Source organism: Aspergillus lentulus, assembly GCF_001445615.1.
Source record: "Aspergillus lentulus DNA, contig: Alt16, strain: IFM 54703, whole genome shotgun sequence".
Taxonomy (NCBI): domain Eukaryota; kingdom Fungi; phylum Ascomycota; class Eurotiomycetes; order Eurotiales; family Aspergillaceae; genus Aspergillus; species Aspergillus lentulus.
Genome location: NW_028322113.1, coordinates 3,257,610 through 3,271,433, shown reverse-complemented (window position 1 = coordinate 3,271,433; position 13,824 = coordinate 3,257,610). Strand labels below are relative to the sequence as shown.

The window sequence follows — 13,824 nt, the reverse complement described above, 5'->3', positions numbered from 1 at the left end:
GCTGAGGGCGCAAGGGAGATGAAGCTATTCTGGAAGCGAGAGTGTAAACAAAACAACAAAACGCAGGCGGTGAGCCTTTTTTGACGTCAGTTGCTACGTTCTCCCACCACACTATCATATCGTCAGCATTGCCACCATCCATCATAGCATGACATGATGCAAGAATCAGTCGATCATAATCTGTACTTGCAGATATTGTTCTCTTCTGACTATCTTCTGACTACAATCATTTGACCTTTAGATCACTAACCACAGTACTAACAGACAATCTAGTTACCCTTGGTACATACACACTATAAGCCAAATGGGTAAGTCTCCTCCTGTCCCAGAGGAGTCTTTGGTTGCACCTTCTCCAGTGGCTTGACGGCTTCAGTAACGTCGAACCAGATATACGCGTCAAATTGGTTGTGGAGATACGCCTGCGAGTAGTGCGAGACCCGCTCCGTGTCCGGACGATAGATGACACCAATGAACCGCTCCAGGCGGATTCTTTCAGCGGCCATCGCCGTACGCAAAGCAGGATCGAGGTGTTCCTTGCGCAGATCAATCACAAAGCTGGGGATCCCCGTATCGTGGGCGATGATCTCCCAGCTATCATCACGAGAGGGCCGCACCTTCATTACCTGCATATCGTCGTCCCATTCGTGGGCGGCGGCCACGGTGCCAGTATGCGTGCCACATCCGAGGATTGCGACATTCTCGCGGCCAAAATTTTCTCGGATCAGCTGGCCGATATTGACCTCGTTGCGGCGCGTGCCCATACTGGTATAGCGCGCATCGCCGCAGTGCGAGTTGTGCGCCCAGACGATGGCCTTTGCGTCAGCGGGCTTGTGCCGGAACAGCCGGCGCAGCGTATCGAACATGTGCGTGTCGCGCAGGGTCCACGAGGAGGCGGAGCTGTAGTACATGGCCTTGTAGTAGCGCTCCGCGTCCCGGACGAGAAACGCGTTCTGCTCGCCGCTGTGGAACTCCTCTCCGTCGCGCACATCGTGCTGCGCGTATTGCAGCCGCTTGTCTAGCAGATCGCGCAGCATCTGCAGCACCCCGGTCTCGCAGTCCTCCATCCCGCGGAGCGAGGCCAGCCCGTACGCGGAGGGTTCGTCCACCCAGGGCTGGAGGCAGCCGTACCGGCGGCGAGCCTCCTTGCCGGCGGGTGGATCCACGCGGTCCAGGTAATCGATGACGGCGCGGATGGACGCACCCATGCTGTAGAGATCCAAGCCGTAGATCCCGGCCTTCTTCTCGTCGGGCAGTTTGGAGTTGCGGTCGCGCATCCACTCGACGAGATCCTGCATCTCGCGGTTGCGCCACATCCAAGTGGGAAACCGCTTGAATGGCTCCAGGTCGCCGGCCTTGCCGCCAATGCCCGCCTTGGGGCCGGGACGTTGGCGGACGTAGCGATCGATGGCCTCGGCGTCGGGCCAGTCCGCCTCGAGGGCCACCATCGTGTAGCCATGCTGCTCGATGAGGCGCTTGGTTATCTCCGCGCGCGCGGCGTAGAATTCCGACGTGCCATGGCTGCCGTCGCCTAGTAGCACAACCTTGTAATTTCCGAAGGTGTCAAAATGCGAGCCGAAGCTGGGGTCCGAGATGGGAGGCAGCGGCTGGGCTGCCTCGGTGAAAAGTTGCTGGAGTTGCGCCATCATGGGCCGAGAGGTAAAGAATCGTTGAACAAACTGCATTAATCAGGTCATTGTCGATGGCAAGGAGTCAGATATGCGCCTCGACTGCTATATACTGGAATATTAATTCTAGTGGTGGCCCAGCGGCGAATGAAATCACCTCCTCGTCAGCTCTCTCTCATCATGACTTCACCGCAGCATGTGGTACCAAGGACCTCAACAACGCATTATTATATCGTGTTACCCTGTAGATAATAATCCAAATCTCTTGCAAATGAGCAATGAATAATATCCGCAGAGTCATTCCCAGATTTAGATCTAAATCCATATCAGCTAGAGTACTAACACTAACAACAAAAGCACAAAATCGCACCCTCACAATGGCCACCCCCATAAGCAGCCCATCCCCGCGGCTCGACCGCTTCCAACAAGCCGTCGAATCCCTCTACGGCAGCTTCTCCTCCATCCCAGACCCCTCCGCCTGGACCCCGCCCCCTAACTCCGGCGGCCACCGCGGCCGCTACCTCTGGACCGACGCCTTCGGAGTCCTCACCCTGATAACCATGCACCGGGAATACGAGAAGTCGCTCGCGAAGGCAGCCCAAGCGCCCGACGATCGGTACCTTGTCCTCGCACGGCGCGTCGTGGAAACCGTGCACGAGGTGCTAGGCTCCACGCGCGACGGCAAGGCACGGCTGCCCGGCGCGACGGCGGAGAACCCGCTCGGCGGCGGGCTGCGCATCGGGAAGATGGACGAGCGCGGCCCGGACGCGGACGGCCAGTACCACCATTACCTGACGGTGTGGATGTTTGCGCTGAACCGGCTGTCGCTGGCGACGGGGGACCCGGCGTACAACGAGCAGGCGGTAGCGCTGGCCAAGGCGATCCACCCGCGGTTCTTTGTGAATCGCGAGTCTGCGCGCCCGCGGATGGTCTGGAAGATGGCGATGGATTTGTCGGCGCCGCTGGTGGCTTCCGAGGGCAATCTGGATCCCATCGATGGGTATGTGGTGTTTCGGCTGCTGCAGGGGGCGGCGAAGCAGGCGGGTGGAGGGGCGGTGCTGGCCGAGGAGATTGCGGACTACAAGCGCGTGATGGAGCGGAAGGGGCAGCATTTTGTGTCGAGTGATCCGCTGGACCTGGGGATGACGCTGTGGACGGCGCATTGGTTCTCGGAGAAGGAGGACTGGGCGGCGAGGTTGGCCGGGCGGTGCTTTGAGCAGATTTGTACTCGCTGCCTGATTCATGTCGCCGGGAGATGAAGCTGATGGACACAGATGATCTGTTTGAGATCAACCGCTACCTCGAACGCAATATCAAGTACCGGCTGGCGTTCCGTGAATTCGGAACGTGTATGGGTATCCAGTGCCAGGCGGAACAGACCACCGAGAAGGATCGCTCAGTCGACCTCAAGGTGTACGCCGATGCCATCATCGCGGCCTGGGATCCGTACATGGAGCTGTCTCTCGCGACCGACGTGACGCCAGACGATCTGCGGCCCATCACTCGGATCATGTATGCCGCGGCTTTGATTCCTGGAGGTGAGTAACAACAGCCAGAAGAGAACATGGGGAAACTGACAGCGGATGCAGCCTTTCGCAGCGGGTATCTGGGTCCTGAGCCGGAGTGTCCAGAAAAGTAGGTAAGGCAAAAAAAAATGGTGATATACACGGTTGCATTCAGAGTATATATGCCGATGCACAGAATGAAATGAAAAGAAGTCCCTACTCGTACACAAAGTCTAGCATGCATATGTATCGTCATTCCTATACTCCGGGAATTCCAACGATATCCCTCCACGACGGCACGCTCAACGGCAAGACGTATACAACGTAGACCGTCCCAAGAGCAATCAACAGCCCAGACCACTACGCCATTAGCAATGCATGACCTCTCTTTCCGGATAAGAAAACATACCTTTTCCAACCACGTGTGGAACCAGATCGAAGTCATGAACAGCATCCACCATCCCAACCCCACAACAGCCCCAATCAACCGTAAAGACCAAGTCCGCATCCAACCCCCCTGCTCCTCCTCACTCTGAGCTTGAACCTTCTCAACCTCACTCTGACCATCAACCTCCCCATCCACCTTCTTATCAGCCTCCGCCCCCACGGAAACAGCCCTCATCGCCCCAACAGCCTCAAAAACCAGCATCGACGTCGCAAGCACAAGCATAAACACATGCCCACTCACATCATGGCCCCCCGTCCACGAACCCCCAGCCGCCTTACAAGCTGCCGCCGTAAACATCTTCTCGAGACCCGCAGAAACAGACCCCGCCTGCGCAACAGCCACAGCCGGGTTTCCTGACGTCTCCGCCACAACGCGCTCGCATTTCCCGCCCGTAATCACAAAACTGCGGTCGACAATCGGGGGCCCAAAGAACCACTGTGTCGTTAGGTACCACACTAGCGTAGCCAGGCTGTATCGGAGGGCGGCCTGGGCGAGTCGGCGCGGTTGGTGTGCGGAAGGGGCAGTGTAGGCGGGCTGGGAGACAAGCAGGGACAGGAAGGCGAGTGTGGTCCAGAGCCAGCCGACCTTGACAAAGTAGAGATTGAAGATGTTGTCCTTGCGAGCGAAGTAGTTGACCGGGTTTGGAGGGGAAAGGTTCACGTTGGCGGCGATGGAGGGGGCCAGAGAAGCGGGACGCGCGTAACGGCTTTGTCGGGAGCCTCGGGCTGTGGGAGAAAGGATGGAAAAGAGTGATCCCACAAGTAAGGTCACTGGATAGATAAGAAGAGCCGTCGTTGGAGGCCGCATTGTGGTGCTAGATGCAGTTGAAGGGGGTGATTGCTGTCCCGAGGCCATCTTGCCGGTCTATGTGTCTTGCGGTCAAAAATCTATTTCTTTTTTTCTGAGCAAGACGGAACTCGATTTTGAAGATAGAAAGTGTAATGTTATACAATCGACAACGAGACAGAACTAGTCCAACATCATGTATCTCTCTATATGCAGTGTTGGATGAAGAAAGATTCAAGGATGACGTCGGTGTGTGTCTGGCAAAGATTCTTGGCTTGTGATGGTCTCAACAACCGGACTGTGGCAGCTTATGTCATACACTCTATCATACACCAACAAACTAGACCATCTCTACTCAATTGAAAGTACGCAAGTCACAAGAAGACCAAGGCGTTTTCAAGAGAATAGACTTGCTAGAGCCAAGAAAGAGAGGACGCACTACTGAAGAGACTAAAGCAGAAGGGCAATGGCAGATTAAGAACATGGTTTCCAAGAGTACAATGAACTCAACTGTACAATCACACCACACTGGCAACCATAAAAGAAACTATTAGACAGAAGGATAGTGTATATTTACCTCCAGACCAGGGCATCTCTAGGTAATCTACAACAATATGCGAACCCTGATGAATGTTAGTATTCACTAACTTCATTTCCTTAATTCGCTACTATCCAATCTTTGCAGAACTCCCTAGAACTATAGTAGTCACTACATGTACTACCCCTTTGTTTCAATTCACTAGATAAAAAGGACATGAATCATAATGCACGATGACCAAAGTGTTACTATACCCTCTATATCAAGCTAATCTAAGCTATCTGCTGAACACGTGCACTCTATAACCCTATCTCACCTGTATCTACAGCTACAGCTATAGCTACTTCTACATCTACGTCTACAGAATACATCTACAACAATATGAACACTGCTATCACTGGCAGTATGCAGCAGCAGCAAGCAGAGTTCCAGGTTCCAGCTGAACAAAGCTCCCAGCATGGTCATCGTGAGCCAGATCAGCATCAAGGTAGGCCTTCTGCTACCAGCTCATCCCCAGACTGATCTGACTGCCGATCGTAGCAATGGAGTCCACCTTTCCTTCGGAACTGGCCTTGTGCTACGAAACACTGAGTGTCAAGGAGGCCGACGAGAGAGCCGATGGCCACGTGGAGCGGAGCGAAGAATCCCAGGTTCGTAAGGACATGGCCGTTCCCGTTTCTGCTCTGGAAGCGGCCGTAGAGAAAGGTAAGGCTGTGCTCAGAGAAATCCTCGGTGTTTTGAACCAGACCCATGTCTCGACCGGAGATACGGACTGGCGGGACGCTATCAGTGAACTGCTTGAATCTGCTAGAAAACCGAAAGTCGTGATTGGGGTGCTCGGGGCCACGGGCGCCGGCAAGTCGTCCCTCATAAATGCGATCATTGATGAGAAGGGGATGCTGGCAACGAACTGTATGCGTGCCGCCACGGCGGTCGCCACCGAGGTCGCTTATAACGATGGCCCTCGGCGATACAAAGCGGAGGTTCAGTTTATCCAGCCTGAGGAGTGGAAGCGAGAGCTGGAGGTCATGTGCCATGAGATGCTGGACGAGAATCAGGATATAAACGCAATCAAGACTACCAGGGAGAAAATCAAGGCTGTGTATCCTGAACTGGATAACGGGAATCCCGCGGATACCACGATGGAAAGGCTGCTTGGCCATACGCGCATCGCGAACCTGCTGGGATCCTCGCTCTTGATCGAGGAAGACGACACCCGAATCTTTGCAGATAAGCTCAAGCCTTACATTGACAGCAAGAGTGGAACGGCGCGGGAGGACGCAGGTTTCTGGCCGCTTATCAAGACAGTCCGTCTGTACGTCAAATCCCAGACGCTAGCAACGGGCGCGGTCCTGGTGGATCTTCCGGGCTTGTACGACTCAAACGCTGCTCGTGTCGCTGTCGCAGACGATTATCTGAAGCGCTGTGCGGCCCACTGGGTCGTAGCATCCATCAACAGAGCTGTGGATGATAAGATCGCCCAGTCGTTGGTCAACAAGCATCTCAAGTCGCAGATGATCTTCGATTGCATATGCGATAGTTTAACATTCATCTGTACGAAGACCGATGATATTTCTGTCACTGAAGTCCAAACGGGTCTGGGGCTCGAAAGTCCGTCATTTGATCGAGAGGAGAAAGAGAAGCATGATTTGTCGACCGAGGTGCAAATGCTCGACGAGGAAAAGGCGAGAGTCGAGAGGTTACTAAATGAGGCCCAAGATCACATCGACAGCCTTGAAGATGGTTCTACAAACTATCCACAGCCATCTTCCCTCAAGAGAAGATGGAAAAGCGATGCTGAAAGCATTCTCGCTGAATTCCCGGTCAGTCAAGCATCCGCCTGTGCAGCAATCACGCCAGAGGGTTCTGAAGCCGCTCAAACTCCAACCCCAGCCTCAAAAGAGGAGATCCTTCGTGAGCACAAGGCCAGAAAATCGAAACTTCGCAAACGACGCAACTACCTCATCCAACTGAGAAAGGTCAAGGGAGAACACTTGGAGGCACTCACAGTTGATCTGGCCCAGAAACACGTGAGCAATATCCAAACTTCCATCCGGGAACGCAACAATTATTCCAAGAAAGAGATCACCAGGCACTTTCAGCACTTGAATCGCGAAAATGACAACAAGATCCTGCATGGCAAGAGTGAACTCGAGGGGGCGCTTCCTGTTTTTTGTGTCTCAACCAAGGCATACCAGAAGCTACAAGGCCGGCTTCCGAAGAACGAGCCCGGAGTGGCCGGGTTCACCGAGTTGGAACAAACCGAGATACCCCAATTGCAAGCTCACTGTATCCGTTTGACGGAAGGACCACGAAAGGCGTCAAGTAAGCTCTTTCTAATTGAGTTGAAGAAATTGTTGCAGTCAATGTCGCTTTGGTCCTCGGCGACCGGTTCAGCTCATGTCCTACCGGATGCAAAAAAGCAGGAGATGGAGGCTGGATATAAAGAAGCGGTGACAAAGATGGAGAAGGCAAGTTTTTTCTCACTACCCATTGATACCAAGCTGACAATCTCAGGGAATGCGAGAATTGCAAGATCAACTCTTTGCTAGCCTGCGCAGGACTTTTGCAGGAAACATATTGCAGAAATTGGGTAAGTGACGACCATGTATACGCTCCGACTTGGACTAACGGAATAGAAAATGCTTGTCAGCATGGCACTCAGGGATTCAGAGAAGTAGTCGCGAATTGGAATGAGGAAGTTCATTGGAACACCTACCGAGCCATATGCCGTCGCAGCGGAGTCTGGAAAGGCTATGTAGGTCATCCCCGCCAGATAGCCACGAAATGCTAACTGTCCGTCAGAACTGGAACAGCGAGGTGTAAGTAATGCTCGAAGCACATTGTTGATGGACAAGGGAGACTGAACCGTCGACAGGGCCCACCCTATGCTGGAATATATCCGCTCCTACTGGATCAGGTCAGATCTCGAATACCATGAAGACGATCGGCTGCTGACTGCGCATTAGGATGTTCAACGAAGAGATCCCATTGCATCTCCAGATCTTTTCCCAGAATACCGGAACATGCCTTGACATCTTCCACAAGCATATAGTCTCTTCTGCAGATGAGACTATCGCGCATCAGAACAATACAGAGCTGCAGAAAACTCTAGGCACGGCCGCCAACTCCTTGAGACACCAGGTCAAAGAGACTGAGGAGTCGCTCAGAATCCAACAGAAGACTGCGAACCGATTGTTTATCGGAGTGATTGCAGCAGAGCTTGAAGGAACGTTTTGGCGGTGCGCGAACCAGGCCGGTATGTCCTGTTTATCCTCTGTGCGTGTCGTGAGCTGACGGAGTAAGGGACTGGGATGCTCAAGCGGATGCGAGCTCTGATGGAACATGAAGCCGAAGTGAATGGAGCACAGATCCTGGAAAAGAGTGCCCAGCGAGCGTCTGAAGAGCTATCCAACATATTGAAGCAGACCGAGGACAAAATCACTTGTATGGTCCGCGCAACCGTGAGAGAGCTGGCGCGCGATTACCACACAGCGATTATTGCATCACAAACCTCCGAGCAAGAGATGCAACTGAAATTAGAAGTGGCTGAAGCCATTCGCAAAGCAGAGCAGCATCTCATGTTGGACGAACTGAACCTCAGTGTCGAGGATGGTCAAGCAACTCCGAACGACTCTCTCGGCAGCGGTGGAGACGGGGCCATAAGCCGAAGAGCAGACTGGGGATCAGGAGGGTCCAGGGAATGATTTATCTGATTCGAAATGTCGGTCAGATCTGAGTACTAACAAAATGCCGTGCTCCATTCCAAACCTGGGTTCACCCATCGAAGCCGCAGGATCGGGTACGTGTCGACCTGGGACTCGCTTGTGGGCGCTTGGGCCAGTGGGTGATTCGCCAGTAGTCAATGCTTCAGCTGCTGTCAAAGCACTATCTAGATAGTAGTTAGTCTAGATCATCTGTTACTTGCAGATGGTTCATCATTTTCATGCAATGGAAGATGGAATATCTTCTGTTTTGATCCATAGTAAAGGGACAACGTCGGGCCTGTCTAGGCTCTTCATCTCGAGGACTTTGTAGATGGACTGACTCTACCTGCGTCAGAATCATAGCTAAACGCCAGTACTTCTGTCCCGTCCACGGAAGAATCGACGAGCTTCCACAAATGCACGCTAAGCCAGCAGCAGCACTTGATCACTTTTACCAGCCTCCTGGTTTTCTCTGTGAGGCTAAGTAAACGGGGTAGAGGATTGATCACAAGATAGATAGATATAATCCAGAGAGGACAATCGAGAAGATAACAAGTCATCATTAATATAATAAACTTCTCTCTGCTAATATTGTCGATGAATTGACAGCTCTCTCACTTCTCTGCTATACCACAAGGTAACACAGTGGTTACTTCAGAGCACATGACTGTAGCATCAGCAGCATCAACATTTTCTATTATGGAATCCTTCTCCTCCTAACGACATCGCATTCACGATCCTGTGAGAACACCGTGAATTGATTGGATATCTGATATTCTTCTTGATCTCTTCCTCCCCATCTCTATATTATTCACTATCGCCGACTCTCACCAGTATACCAGCGGAAGAACATCAAGATAAACATTTCCACCGCCTTCGTTGACATTCGATACGCTCAGCCAATCAGCGTCTGCAGTTTTTTATAACCAAGAAAAAGACCAGAACAGGAAAACGCCGCAAGAAGAAAAAGAGATGGTTCTTCCTCAACTCTTTGCCCGTCACAAATCCAAGCGGTCCACTTCATCCAAAGAGGATTCGAAGAAGACTTCATCGCCAAAAAGTCCTCCTCTATCGACGGAGACTCTTCCTTCTCGGACGTCTTCGACTTCGACTTCTTCGTCTCGCCACACCCCCAGTCATCATCCTCATCTTCGCTCTCCCTCCACACCCACTGCCGACTCCCGTTCCTCTTCCTCATCATCCATTCATCCACCGTCCTCTCACTCCTCGAGATCGTCCAAATCCAAGTCGAGATCTCAGACCTCCGCTAAATCCAAATCTTCCTCGTCCAAGGACGCCTCTGCTGCGAGGTTCAGTTTCCCTACTTCCCGGCTGTCCTCCACCTTCGATCGTTACTCCCGCGATCCCGACTTTCATCCTTTGAATCTTCCCCCCGACGAGCTACGTCGTTTATCCGCCATGGCTTCTGCCGCCGATCGAAGTTCAATGGATATCGATTCGCCTGCCTCTCCATCCCAGAACACCAATGGTGTGAACGGCGCTCAGACTGACCGGACTCCTACCCCGCCGCCGCACAAGTCCAATGGCTCGGTCGCCGAAGCCGACTCATTCAAATTGGCGGGCAATAAATTTTTCAAGGACGGAAATTACAATCGCGCAATTGAAGAGTTCACCAAAGGTGAGTATGCATTTTCGCATCTAAAGTATTCCACCAGGCTAATTGGTTAGCCATTGAAATCAACCCCACTTCCTCCATCTACCTCTCCAACCGGGCTGCGGCATATCTCTCTGCCAACCGCTACCTCGAAGCTTTAGAAGATGCCGAGCGCGCACTGGAGCTGGATCCCGACAACTCCAAGATCATGTATCGTCTGGCCCGCATTCTGACTGCGTTGGGTCGTCCGTCCGAGGCTCTCGAGGTTTTGTCCCGTGTCCAGCCCCCTGCCTCTGCGACCGACCGTGCCGCTCCTGAAAAGATGCAGCGCTTCATCAAACAAGCCGAGGAAACCTTGGCGGAAGATCGAGGTGTGTCGATGGTGCTATTCTGCATTGAGCAGGCACGGCAGCTGCTGGGCCGTGGAGTCAAAGAACCCCGCAAGTGGACTCTCCTGACTGCCGAAGCACAACTGAAGATGGGTAATGAAAACTCGTTGAGGAAAGCGCAGGATATCGCCATTTCTATGCTCCGCGAGAACAACCAGGACCCTGATGCCCTTATGATCCGTGCTCGTGCGTACTACGGCTTGGGAGAGTCCGAACAGGCTTTGAAAACGCTCAAGATGTGTCTGGGTCTGGATCCAGACATGAAACCGGCAGTGAAGTTGCTGCGCACCGTCCAGAAGCTTACACGCACCAAAGAGGAAGGAAACAATGCTTTCAAGGCCAAGGATTACCGCAAGGCTATCGAGTTGTGGTCCGAAGCGCTCGAGGTGGACCCTCAGAACAAGGACATGAATTCCAAGATTCTGCAGAACCGAGCTCAGGCATACATTAACCTGAAGGAATACGAGAACGCCATCAACGACTGCAATGAGGCCCTGAGACTGGATCCCTCGTACGTCAAGGCGCAGAAGATGCGTGCAAAGGCCTACGGTGGCGCCGGTAATTGGGAAGAGGCTATCCGCGACTACAAGGCGGTAGCAGAGGCCAACCCCGGTGAGAAGGGCATTCAGGAGGACATTCGCCGCGCAGAGTTTGAGCTGAAGAAGGCTCAACGGAAGGACTATTACAAGATTCTTGGTGTCTCCAAGGATGCATCTGAGTCGGACATTAAGAAGGCCTACCGCAAACTCGCCATCCAGTACCACCCCGACAAGAACCGCGATGGCGAGGCCGGTGACGAGAAGTTCAAGGAGATTGGAGAGGCCTACGAGACTTTGATCGACCCTCAGTAAGTTTCCCGTCGGCTTGATCGTTCTGGCAGATTCTAACCTCATATAGGAAGCGCGCTGCTTACGACAATGGCGATGATCTCATCGACCCTGCTGAGATGTTTGCAGGCCGTGGCTTCGGTGGTATGGGAGGTATGGGCGGCATGGGAGGCATGGGTGGTGCCACTCACATCAACATTGATCCCAGCGTTCTCTTCAACATGATGAACGGCGGCGGAGGATTCGCCTCGGCCGGCGGCCATCCCTTCGGCGGCCACCACCACCAGTCTCAGGGCTTCCCTGGTGGATTCCCTTTCTAAACCCAGACTCAACCCGACAGTTTCAACCACGATAGATGAAAAAGGTCGTGACGCAATGTGATTGATACCACAACGACGATAGAACTCTTCTGCTTTGGTCTTGCCTCCTTCATCTGCATAACAGGCCGCTCCATGCATACGTGTGTCGTCTTTCAAAATATTCCCTGGGTGCATTGCATTGATGGTTTCGGACTGCTCCTGATGCCTGATGCGATAGATTGGCGTCCCTTTTGTTTTCATTTCTTTACCATTTTTGTTTCCCACTTTATCGGCCTGATGGTTTCCGGGTCGAGGTTCTTTGTCGTTTTGTTTCACTGGCTTGCCACGTATCAGTGGGATTCGAGCAGAAGCAGATCATTTGATTCGAGGCGTGGCGGAAGTCATTGTAAGGCGTTATATACTCCATGTACGGTTACTGATTTTGATGGGGCATGATGATGCCTCTTTGATATGAATGACACATTTTCTATGTTCTCGATTATTTGTTGGGATGTGTCTGATAGACATGAATATTGGAGGCTATGCCTTTGCTGATCATTCACGCGAGCAGACGAAGATTTTTCTAAATATCGAATCATTTTACCCAACATAGAACAGGATTGATCCCTCCTTGGACTTGAAGGTTACATCCATCCATCCTCCTGGCCTTCTTTCATCGTCGTCATCATCGTCGTCGTCGTCGTCGTCGTCGTCGTCGTCGTCGTCGTTTTCCTCGTTGTCATCTTCATCCTCATCATCGGTTTCGTCATCGTAATCATCCTCCTCATCATCACTAATCCTCCCCGTCCCAACCATCGCATCAACGATCCCCTCTCCCGACTCCACAACTTCCACACCCTCCCCCTCGAGCCTTACACTCCCACCTTCAGTACGCACATGCACATTCCCAGCCCAAGCAGCCGGATATGCAACCTCCATCGACCCCTTCCCCGCAACATGACACCCCTCCACAAAGTAATTAGCCTCCACCCCAGCCTCGGGTTTGGAACCCAAGACATAAGGCTCGGTGACATGAACCCGCTGCTCACCGGCTCCAGTCTCCGTCGCGATCGACACATTCCGCCACATCTCCCTGGTACAATCCTCACCAACACCACCAATAACCGGAATGAGCATAGCAGTGATATCACCACCACCCGAAACCAGCCGCGCGGAGCGCGTAAAGACCATCCGGCCTGCGACGGGGCCGGATTCTGTTTGGATGTCGAGCTCGTAAAGCCTCGCGGGTAGCTCGCAGGTTTTCATGATCTCGCTATGTGACGAGTCGTTAGTTTCCTGGTACAGCTTCATGGATAGTTCGAGGCCCGGGAGGACGGCTGCCTCCGGAGCGGTGAATGAGACGGTGACCGTCCCTGAGACGGAGCGGATATGCAGCCGTGCTGGCTCGAATGGGTGGTCTGGGTGGGCTGATTGCGGGGCAATGGCTACGGTGATGTTACCGGTTGTTGTGCTGAGGGAGAGGGAGTCGTAGAGGGGGTACACGCCGTGTATGTTCCCGGTGTTGGAGTCGATTGTTATTCTCCGGTCATTGGATGCAGTTGCAGTAGTATCCTCGGCGCTGATGCTGGTGCTGGTGTCTGGGAGATCACCGGTTTTGGGCGACTGCTGCTGCTGTCAGTAGTGTTTACCATCATAGTTGCGCGCAGTCTCACCTTCGCACAATACCTAATCACATTATAAAGCACTACGCTGAACCAAACAGCCAGAACAGCCTTGAGAAGGAACAGCAGACAGGTCCTCCTGAAGCTTCTGGATTGAGAATGACTCCGCTTGAACCTGGGAGTCCATTCATCGTCAACCCCGAAAGTCGAGCTTGGTCTGGGGCTCGGGCTCGGGATGAGATTCTTGACGTCTCCCATCTCGAGCTCTTTCATCCCGTCTGCTGGTGCGGTTTCATAAGCTTCAGACTTGGATAAGAGGGGAGCTGTGCTATGAGATTGATCCTCGTCTAGCATCGACGGCTGATAGGTGGGTGCGGAGTCATGGTGATGGTCTGAAGGACCGAGCCCAGACATGATACCGTTTTATTTAGATTGATACTTTCTCGAGTATTGATTTGGAGGA

General features: G+C 52.9%; 6 protein-coding genes across 6 annotated transcripts; 3 read left to right on the top strand and 3 right to left on the bottom strand.

Annotated features, from left to right (window-relative positions):
- Window positions 1-293: 293 nt before the first annotated feature.
- ALT_8528 (putative erythromycin esterase) lies at window positions 294-1,643 on the bottom strand (the record flags this gene model as incomplete). The annotated part of the gene is made up of 1 exon (XM_033557080.2): window positions 294-1,643. One exon carries the CDS (start codon window positions 1,641-1,643, stop codon window positions 294-296), a length of 1,350 nt encoding a protein of 449 aa, XP_033412971.2.
- Window positions 1,644-2,002: 359 nt separating this feature from the next.
- Window positions 2,003-3,264, top strand: ALT_8527 (uncharacterized protein; the record flags this gene model as incomplete). Its single annotated transcript, XM_033557079.2, has 3 exons — window positions 2,003-2,849; window positions 2,900-3,163; window positions 3,215-3,264. The coding sequence occupies 3 exons, from the start codon at window positions 2,003-2,005 to the stop codon at window positions 3,262-3,264; spliced, it is 1,161 nt and encodes a 386-aa protein (XP_033412970.1).
- Window positions 3,265-3,388: 124 nt separating this feature from the next.
- ALT_8526 (putative inositol phospholipid biosynthesis protein Scs3) lies at window positions 3,389-4,433 on the bottom strand (the record flags this gene model as incomplete). The annotated part of the gene is made up of 2 exons (XM_033557078.2): window positions 3,389-3,490; window positions 3,540-4,433. The coding sequence occupies 2 exons, from the start codon at window positions 4,431-4,433 to the stop codon at window positions 3,389-3,391; spliced, it is 996 nt and encodes a 331-aa protein (XP_033412969.2).
- An 850-nt stretch (window positions 4,434-5,283) lies between these two features.
- On the top strand, window positions 5,284-8,609 carry ALT_8525 (uncharacterized protein; the record flags this gene model as incomplete). The annotated part of the gene is made up of 8 exons (XM_089600434.1): window positions 5,284-5,389; window positions 5,443-7,355; window positions 7,420-7,495; window positions 7,542-7,660; window positions 7,708-7,724; window positions 7,781-7,822; window positions 7,872-8,161; window positions 8,209-8,609. The coding sequence occupies 8 exons, from the start codon at window positions 5,284-5,286 to the stop codon at window positions 8,607-8,609; spliced, it is 2,964 nt and encodes a 987-aa protein (XP_089455327.1).
- Window positions 8,610-9,581: 972 nt separating this feature from the next.
- Window positions 9,582-11,760, top strand: ALT_8524 (DnaJ and TPR domain protein; the record flags this gene model as incomplete). The annotated part of the gene is made up of 3 exons (XM_033557076.2): window positions 9,582-10,248; window positions 10,299-11,460; window positions 11,511-11,760. 3 exons carry the CDS (start codon window positions 9,582-9,584, stop codon window positions 11,758-11,760), a joined length of 2,079 nt encoding a protein of 692 aa, XP_033412967.2.
- A 579-nt stretch (window positions 11,761-12,339) lies between these two features.
- ALT_8523 (uncharacterized protein) lies at window positions 12,340-13,775 on the bottom strand (the record flags this gene model as incomplete). Its single annotated transcript, XM_089600433.1, has 2 exons — window positions 12,340-13,371; window positions 13,449-13,775. The coding sequence occupies 2 exons, from the start codon at window positions 13,773-13,775 to the stop codon at window positions 12,340-12,342; spliced, it is 1,359 nt and encodes a 452-aa protein (XP_089455326.1).
- Between the last annotated feature and the right edge of the window lie 49 nt (window positions 13,776-13,824).